A 10,097-nucleotide genomic window follows, 5' to 3' on the forward strand; every position below is an offset into this window, starting at 1 on the left:
CAGCGAAAATAGCAAATCTACACGCCACCGCCACGTGTCGCAGCGCAACGCATTGTGCGCTTGTATATTGGCTACTTTCGCTATTTGACATACAACAAAACATAGGGTTTAAGATAAATTTGTTGCAATTTATTGAAAAATGTCTGGCACAGAATGCAATCGTTTGCGCCAGACTCAACACAATATAAATATTTTTTATTGCGACATTCACATTTCAGTGTAGTTACATAAAGTGGTTAAAGCATACTGTATTACATCCTTTTTTTCTAATTGTCGGTAACTTGTTTTCATTGTCCGCTTAGCAGCAAAGGTGGCATGGCGTGCAAGAGAACGTTCAAGAAAGGAGAGGAGACACGGCCCAGCGAAACGCCATTGCCTCCGGAGGAGATGGAGAGAAACCAGAAGATCCTTCTGTGGATGATGGAGGGAGAAAAAGAAAGCGGGCGCCATAAGAAGAGTCCATACGGGTAAGTAAACGTTTTGTAAACGGCCCGGGTTGAGTTAAAATTGTTGGATTCTGTTGCGTTATTGAAAATGACCAACTTAAAAACATGCGTTTATTGTTTGTCTTTAAGGAGCACCACAGGGTCCAAGAACCACCAGGACACGTCTCGGCTCAGCTCGGTGGAGAGACCGGGAGGGGTGCACCCGTGGGTCAGTGCCCAGCTGCGGAACAACGTGCAGCCTTCGCATCCCTTCATCCAGGATCCCACCATGCCCCCCAACCCGGCCCCTAACCCCCTCACCCAGCTGGAGGAGGCACGTCGACGTCTCGAAGAGGAGAAGAAGAAGTCTGGGACGTTGCAACCCAAGCAAAGGTGAGGTGTTTTTTCCGGGCCAAGGGCCGACATATTCCATGACTAAAGCATCAAGGTTCATGTGTGAGTGCTTCCATCCAGCCGGTGATGTTTTTCAACGCAAGTTGTGTCACTTTTAACAAGGGACGATTTTGTGTCAGAGACATCTACAAACACACACACACAGGGTGGGAAGTTTGACACTGTGTAATTGGCATCAAATCTCGTTCATTTCCATTTACTCTTTGGTCAATAAGCTATGGAGTTGCTGGATATAATCGCAGGACTTTAATATCAGCGTGCATGTAAGCCAGGTGTTAACCCATTCAATCCGGAGATCCGCATCTCTGTCACTTTAGATTTCTTTGGCTATTCAAAAATATCAGATCTACAAGCTCATTGCGCGGCATAGCCAAAGAATGACAGACATGCGTTCCCGGATTCAATGGGTTAACTTACACTGTATGATGTGCATATTAGATCTAGTCTGCGGAACCCCCCCCCCCCCCCACCCCCCCACAGAGTAGTCCATGTGTCTAACTGCTGGGATTGTTCGGTCCCCTCAGGTATGTGATGGAGGTGATCCAGAGGGGTCGCACTGCCGTCAGGCCTGCACTATTCCCTCCGCTCAGCGTGGTGCCCGCCGTCTCTGACAGTGAGCTCTCCGAGTCTGAGTATGTCCACTGTGTCCTACCAGCCCCCCCCCCCCCCTTCCTCCCACAAGTCCCATCCCATAGACATGTCAAAGGTCACCCCATCTTACCTCCCATGCCCATCGCTGGCAGTGTAGAATGCTGTATGCGTGTTTGTGTGTATGTGGCTAACGGACACTGTGTGCATTTATGTATTTGTAGACCCGCCAGGTTATTTAGAAGTCAATAATACATAATTACTACTGGTGAATGAAATGTGCTTTGTTGGAAGTAGTCCGTATCCCCTTGTAGTGTCCCAAGCAGTATCCTTGTTTGTTTTAATAATGCAATTAATTATTTTTTTATTTTTTTGGAATATGTGGGGATTAGATTCATTGCGTGTTTTCTTTTAACACCTCAACCCTGTGGCTTGTCCATTACTTGTTGAATCATTACCCATTGCAGGGCAAGGAAATGGATTTCTTTAGCTATTCTGTAATCAATGTCACATAACTGAATTTATTCCATGATACATCTTACTTAGAGTGTTTATTATTTTTATTATTATTATTATTATTATTATTATTATTATTATTATTATTATTGTTGTTATTGTGTTGTTTTCAGTGGAGAGACGGGAGCAGAGAGAAAGTGTAAAGATTGCACAGAGTGTGTGTACTGGTTGATGGAGACACACGGTGCAGATTGTCTAGGGAGTGGGCTAGTTTTTGATGCCGTCTTTCAGAACATTGTGTCTGTTTGATGTTCCCATGCCTCTTCATAAGGGTAGTCTAGGGATGCAGGGGAACAAGGGAGCTGTATTGAGGAGCAGATGAAAGGCAGATACCCTCGCATTGCCCGTGGATATATCAGTCCATTAGACCCAGGAGGACTGGGATTGAGTACTTTGTATGCCTCTCTTGAACACTGCAATCGGCCCCCTGTTGGCTTCAGTTAATGTAGCCCTCAAGGAACATTGCAGTGCTTTTGAAATGGGAGGCACCATTAACTGAATAACCTGAACTCTGTAGAGTTGTGAAATATTATAGAAAACTTGTGGGTTGTTAATTCTTACCAAAATGCCCTGTTCATTGCCATATTGTTTGGTGTGGCGGTACGGCTGTATACTGTAGGTAAAAGTAGTAGGTGTTAGGGCTGGGTGACTTCAAACCAATACGATTATTTCAAACCTCAATTACGATTAATGAACAAAAAAAACCTTGCTTCTCAATTATTTGGTCGGTTATTAGTATCGGTTTCGATATATTTTCAGTTAATTTCCCAGCCCTAATAGGTGTTCATACTAATAGGACACATCCACCTCACAGTGGTTCAACAAAAAAAAAACGAGTGGAAGGTTTAATTTCAAACATCGACTCAGATGGGGAAAAACTTGTGTGGCAAAAGAGTGCAATTAAGCTACAGAGGGCACAAAACAAGCCAGGGAGCTAGAAAATAATGGTATCGGACATACGGTATCTGCTGTAGGAAATTGTTATCGCTTTTTCCACTGAGTTGATGAGGTGTAATGGTAACTGAGAGCAGGTGTTGGTGCCGGCACCATAGATGCCTGGAGGAACATCTTGAATAATCATTTGTTCTCATGATATTATATTTCTACCCAACATTGCCCATAGAACCTACAGAAGCTACACTAACCCGTTTCCTGAACTGTCCCGCGCTTTACTGGGGTGCAAGCATGCAGTGCTCTGTTAACCCATTAAAGCCGGGAACGCATCTGTCATTTTTAGATTTCTTTGGCTATTCAAAAATAGCAGATATACAAGCTCGTAGCTATATGAGCTTGTAGGGGGGGGGGGGGGAATCGTGAAAATGTGTGCAAATCTTTGAATAAATATATACATTTTAACTCAAATCTATGCTTCTGGGGGTCCCTGGAACAAAATATTTTGAGATGGAGGGGTCCGCGGACAAATTCATATCATTTTGGGTGGTCTTTGACATGAAAAAAAGTTTGAGAACCACTGATATAGCAACATAAGTTTTAAAAAAAATTACAAACTGTTACGATTCAGAAGACATTTGCAGAATCCCCAGAAGCAGAAATTGGACTTAAAAATGCTCGCTTTAAAAATATATATTTTTTCAAAGGTTTGCACAACTTTTCACGATTTTTCAAACAAATAGCAGATCTACAAGCTCATAGTGTGGCACTCGGTGTCAGTTTTGTATGTGATGTATGTATCTCCTCACTTCTCTCTGACAGTCTATTATATAAAAGGCCACAGCTACTTTTACTTGGATGGAGATGTAAACTTTGCCAGGTGGAAGTAATAAATTAAAAATACACATTCTACTCGGCTTGGTCGAGAGAGGGAAAACGATATATTTTCAAAGATTGCTATGTTGTTCCCTTTTATTCTTCTTCTTCTTTAGATGTTACATCAATATTTCCCCTACGGTCGAATGCTGAAATGATCAAAATGGCATCTTGAAACGTACAAATTGTGAAGTTACATTTGAAATATTGTCTCTGCAGTCCTGCCAGGTCTAAGTTGAAATTCAGACTGTCATTTGTCTTTGCAACTTTATCATGCTTCCTTCATGCTTCCTTCATTTGCCAACACAAAGTATAAATCGGGCTTAACATTTTTGGTTTGAGCCAGGCTTCTACTGACATGTTGATGACAGCTAAAAAATGTCTTATGCTAACTTTATGGACATGAAATATAAAAAGGTGTATTTATATATTTTTTTTGTATTTTTGTTTGGCAGACATAAAGCAACTAAAAAGTCCCCTTGTGAGAACATTACAGTGGCCTACTACTTCTGTGGAGAACCTATACCATACAGGACATCTGTCAAAGGGAGGATCGTCACACTGGGCCAGTTCAAGGAGTTGCTAACTAAGAAAGGGAGTTACAGGTGAGTGTAATGTTTAACACCACATTCAATGTTTTTTCCAAGCATGCTATCTAAATTATTCTGTTTAGAATAGTGCAGGCTTTCGTTTGGAATTTATTTTAAATATACTTAGTCCAAAAACAATCCAACAACAGTGTTAGAGAAGTCACAAAACACATTACAAATGTGTAATTGATAGAATTCTATTATTATTATTATTATTATTATAATATTTTCATATATACCCACACAGACATCTCCATTCCTACAAGACAAAACCTAGTAAACGGTCACTTGGCCACAGGACATACTGTACGGGTAAGACAATCAGACAGGAAAGACAGAGAAAAAATCTTAAAGAAAAAAAAAATTACTTTGAGGAATATTGACTAAACTGATTAAGTGGACAGAAAAAGAGATAAAGTACAATTACCTTGGTAAAGGTAAATGGCAAATAAATACATACATATAAAAGGGGGTTTAGCCGGCAGAATGGGGTCCAGATATTGTAGAGTGGATCTTAACTTTTCTTTTCTTCTTGTAAATAATTGTAGGTATTATTTCAAGAAGGTAAGCGACGAGTTTGACTGTGGAGTGGTGTTCGAAGAGGTACGTGAAGATGATGCTATCTTGCCCGTCTTTGAAGAGAAGATTATCGGGAAAGTTGAGAAAATAGATTGACGCGTTGGTTGAAGAGGAAAGGAGACTTGTCTGAGAAATCTCTTTGGTGGAATCGAGGAGCGGTTGGATGGAAAACGAGGAAGTGTTCAGAACGGATAGCAGTGGCAGGAAAAGGAAGTGGTAAAGTAAGAAGGGGATCTGGAGAGGAAATACGGTGGGATAAGAAGGGGCCCGCGGTGGCCACAGTGGGTGACTTTGTGACTTTTAAGACATACATAATGTAGTCTTTTTCTAAATATGCTCAGTGCCATTGCATTATACTGAGTACTACAAGACATTGGACTAGAAGAAAATACCTCATTCTCTTCTTTGTCTGGAGTGTAATGTAGCAATGTAAAGTTTGACTAGATAAAATGGACTACGAAAGTGCTACTAAAGCTGCATATTTTTGATATGACTTATCAGAAGGTATCCTTTCTAAAGTAACCACGCTTGTAATTTTTATATGTATTGGTACCAGATATGTACAGTTTGTCTGTTTAAAAAATAACAAAGTTTTATATCTATTTAAGTATTTAAAAAAGCTGTCGGTTTCAATCTTATAGAAGCACTGGCACAGTTCCAATTCAACATGATCACGACCTTTGATAGGGATGTTTTTTTCATATAATTTGTGACAGCCTTCAGGAACTATATTGTCCATGCTATACCAAGTGCATTTAACACTCAACTTCAGTACTCTGTTAAGTGGCATCCAGCCATGTGGCACTTTCACTGTATTATAGGCTACAACCCTGACTATGTTTACATGTAATCTGCAATTGGATTAACTGCCTTTCACAGTGGAAATTTCATTGGAAATTTGTATTGAAACAAAAATGTATATGCTTGAAGAAAAGAAAAACATTGCAATCGCTATGAGGTTTCAGATGGATTAGGACTTGTGGTCGCGACAGGTTGTATGCAAATGTATCCAATGAACGCCATTACATCCCATGCCATTCTCTGTACCCAATCCACATGAAGCAGAAAGAAAACGATCATAACCACTTAAACCCTATATATGTTGTTAACCGGTGTCCCCCAGGGGTCTATACTTAATCGCCTCCTTTTTTCCCCGTCTCCAAATCTCTTTGCCATGCATTGTAAGCTTGTAGATCTCCAATTTTTGCCTAATGTTCGCTCATTATGATATATACCCATGAGTAGGGATGCTAGGGTTCATGTAGTTAAATATTTATGTTAATGAGTACAACAAAATCATATTGTGACTGACATAATGTAAGCACATTTGTGCCCAAAATCTGGGCATGCACTTTCCATTATACTTTTGACTTATATTAATTTTATATCGAAAGTTACGTTTTTTAAGTTTTTTTTTCTTTATTTTTTTCATTTAAGCATAACACGAACACATTTTTATCATCTGTGCATCAACTGAACAAATGTGCATGGCGGTTTAGAAATGTCACCGTTTCTCCAGATCAAAATGACATAATTGTGCCTACAAGGTGTTGAGATATAAAAACATCAAAACATTTCATATTGAAACATTGCTACTTCTGCAAAAAGAATAGAAGTGTACTATGTAGTACTAATACAATCTTGAATTCATGGGTGTTCATAGCATATTTGCATTCTTTTGAGGCATTCATTCAGCAAGCACTGAAGTCCACATTGAAACTATTATCAGCTGCATGTAAGCATAGTCAGCGTTGATGGACCTATGATAATTGACTTCTTGAGGATGCCCTCCACTCACTGATCATGCCTGTGTAGTGCTTTGTTTTAATCTTTTGTGTTTTTTTTTAAAATCTATTCCCTGTTTTGTCAGGTGATGACACAAGTTGAGGTTCAGAATGTGGACTCAAGTACTGTATTCAGAATTCCCCAAGCTCAGTATTGTTCATGTAACAGTATCAGTGGTGGACAAAGTATATACTCAAGTAAATACTCAAGTAATCAAAAGTACAAATTGATGAATTGAAAGGTAGAACATTTTCCAATAATAAAAAAAAAACTAAATATCCGAAATCTTCTAAAATAATGAAAATAGCAAATCTTGTAGATCGACTATTTTCACTATATTTGAAATAGGGCTTAAGTGGTTAATTCATAATGAATTACTTAATATAATAATGAGTTACTGTCCACCACTGAACAGTATGCTCAAAAAGTTTTTTTATAGACGGTTCATGTTGTGTGCCAGCAAGTATCATCAAAAAGCTATTTAGAAGTGAAATGCTTGTGCAATGTAAGCATTTGAAGTGTAAGCAAGTGTTATACACTGACAGTCAGAAACAGTGATTCCTTCTCTAATTGCGTCTACCAGACACTGAAACGCAGCAATCGTGTTTACATGTCTGTTTTTGTAGGGCTGATCCCAGCTCGAGAAAATTGTCATCTATTGTAAAAAAGTCAATTAGCCAACGCCTTTCTTACATTGGCTTTTCCCACGTTACTGTCCTTGTAAATGAATGCTTATATGCACAATGATTCACAGTGAAAAGATCCTGGGTTTATCAAATATCAATATGTATATTACTTCAATGGTGCAAGAGGGGAGATACTCCCTTAGAATGGAAAGAAATTGATGAGCCAACAAAAACATTATCAACTGAGATTGGATTGATTGATGGATCAATTGAGAGGGTGTAGTTCATAATGCAAAATAATTTGTTACTTGTAGCCATTAACCTTTAGCTTAACATAGCTAAATTTGGTGCCTGGCAGGATTTGATTATTAGTGTAAAATAATAATACTTTTTTTTTTAATAGGTCACATTACACCAAAGAGAAAACAGTAGTAAAAGCTAGATGATATTAATAATCTTGTCTCCTTTATTTCTCTTTATTTACCCTGTCACCTGGGTACACTCTTCATTTTGTGATAAAAAAAATTGTGTCTTGATCTCTTTGATTATCCAAATCCTTGTGTCAAAGTCGAAGCTCTTGCACAGAATGACAGAATGTTTTAAAGAATGGTTCAGGTGCATAAGATGACAGCCTCCTGATTGGATGTCGTTACCTGTTCTACACTGCAAATTGGCTTCACATTCATCAATTAATTAATTAATTACTTATTTTTTCCCCGATTTAGAAACCTCCTGAAACACTGGGTTAGGGATAGAATGGCTTTTGAATGTTGTTCAATCACATGCGCATACATGGGTGGTGTATTGAATGGGTAGCTTTTTATAACATTGCATCCCGAGCACATTCAACACAAGGATAGGCAGAGAAGACCAAATTATGTCAATCCTTTTAGGCTGCCATTTTGTGCACCTTTCCCATTGTGCTGGAGTCCGCAATGAGGAATGTGGTAGTTAATCTTTGTAATTAGAGTGGAATAATAGGTATTATGAGCGGAGTGGACCTTCAAATCAGAGTGCTGTATTGTTGGGTGTTGTGTTGCATATGCCCAATGTAAGGAATATCTCCTTTTCTGATGCTGTTTTTGTATTTATTTAGTAAGCACATTTCTTTATCTGTATAACTTTAACATACAGTATAGTGCATTATCCTCCACTTTTCCTTACAAGAAAAACCTTGTTTGTTTGATTGTGAGAGGTTTACTCCATGGCCTTAAAGGAACACTTCACCTTTTTTTCACTAATGCTCACTGTTAGCACGGTACAATTTCTGTGTTCTCTCTCTCTATATCTCAGAGGCATGCTTGTAGATCAGTGGTTCCCAAACAGTGGGTCGGGACGCATTTGTGGGTCACGAGTAAATGTCCCTTTTTTATGTTTTAAATATTTCAGAACGACTTTCAAAAATGTAAATAGAATTCAAACAGATTTAAAAAGAATTCCATAAATAAAGTTTTAAGAAGTAGTGAAAACAGTACTTCAGCTAAAAAGTTTGGGAACCACTGAGCTCACAAATGTACCTGCCGATGACTTCAGTTAGGATTTCAAGCTAATGGAAACTACAGTTACTACACAGTCTTCAGTACACAGAAATATTACATTGATGAGGTCCGATGATATACGGTTGAAGTGTTCCTTTAAATGTGGATATGCAACCATCATATTGTCTGTGTCGGGTGGAAAACTTGTTTGTCCAAAACTGATACATTTCAAGAAATGGGAAAAATAATCTCTGTATTTATAAAACACACAGACTTGACCACTTTCAAACTCTATTTTGGGCATGTCATCATGGGCAAAATTGTTAAACATTTTGAAAAGATTTTTTTTCCGCAAATAGCCGATCTACTGTACAAGCTCACAATGCATCGCGATTGTAGATCAGCTATTTTCTCTTACTTTTACGGGACACTGTCACACAAATATAATATAGGGCATTCATTTATGGGTGAAAAATAAAACATTTAAAAAGATGAAATATGGAGATACAAGTTTTCTATCCACCAGCAACAATCTGTTCTGTTTGATCTGTTTTATTGTTCAGTGTTTTTTTCCAAACAGAGGGTATCAAATCTGAAATGATTACTGTGAAATCCCCTAAAAGTGATCTTCTCTTATTTTAAGATCATTGAAATGTATATAATAAACATCAGAGTGCCTTTATTACAATCTTAATGATGTCTGCTAAGTGATTTTCAGTCGGATCAATTACCAGGGACTAGCTTTATACAGTACTTATTTTAATTTTGTGCAAAGTAAATTCTGTTTAAATGTTTGTCTCGAGTCAGTCTTGTATTTGTAAATATGTACTTATTGTGTCATCAACCAGCAGCCCAACTAGCACATGTGGTACCCTGGACCTGTTTCTTTTTGCTAACTAGTGTCGTTATCATTTTAAGGTACTTGGACATTAAATACATGCAATAAACCACAGCTTGACTACTGAGTATGCTTGGCTATTAAATTGTATTACGATGTTACTGATATTAAGTATGTTGTGTTTCCGTGTCTTCAAATTCAACCAAACTGATATTTCTCTAAGAACCAAATTCTGAAACATAACAACCAAATGTAATTTGAAGGCTATTTAGTAGTGAGTTTGGCCTTCACCTGAAGGCTGCAGAGTGTTGTCCTGCTACAGACTGAAGAGGGCACTGTTGGTTCTCAAGTACTATATTAGACTGTACTACTCTACTTTTTGTTCACTCGTTCAGACTGTGTGTGTGCTTGCTTCTTTCTGTCTGCAGCTACTGTACATTTGCAAACAGCATCATATTTCTTGCACGCTACCAGCATGTAACTCAATTCAA

General features: G+C 38.3%; 1 protein-coding gene across 3 annotated transcripts in view; it reads left to right on the top strand.

The window, feature by feature from the left end:
* Positions 1-9,710, top strand: part of axin1 (axin 1) — a 31,939-nt gene extending 22,229 nt beyond the window's left edge. The window contains exons 7-11 of one of the 3 annotated variants that reach the window (XM_080447742.1): positions 303-467; positions 576-818; positions 1,364-1,471; positions 4,166-4,315; positions 4,849-9,710. In XM_080447742.1, coding sequence (XP_080303868.1) covers positions 303-467; positions 576-818; positions 1,364-1,471; positions 4,166-4,315; positions 4,849-4,975 — 793 coding nt within the window. In that variant the 3' untranslated portion in view covers positions 4,976-9,710. The remainder of the gene's footprint in view (positions 1-302; positions 468-575; positions 819-1,363; positions 1,472-4,165; positions 4,316-4,848) is intronic. The other 2 variants (XM_080447743.1, XM_080447744.1) reach the window with 2 other exon arrangements.
* The last annotated feature ends 387 nt before the right edge of the window (positions 9,711-10,097 follow it).

This window comes from Gymnoscopelus braueri, assembly GCF_963280865.1.
Source record: "Gymnoscopelus braueri genome assembly, chromosome: 13".
NCBI classification, from domain to species: domain Eukaryota; kingdom Metazoa; phylum Chordata; class Actinopteri; order Myctophiformes; family Myctophidae; genus Gymnoscopelus; species Gymnoscopelus braueri.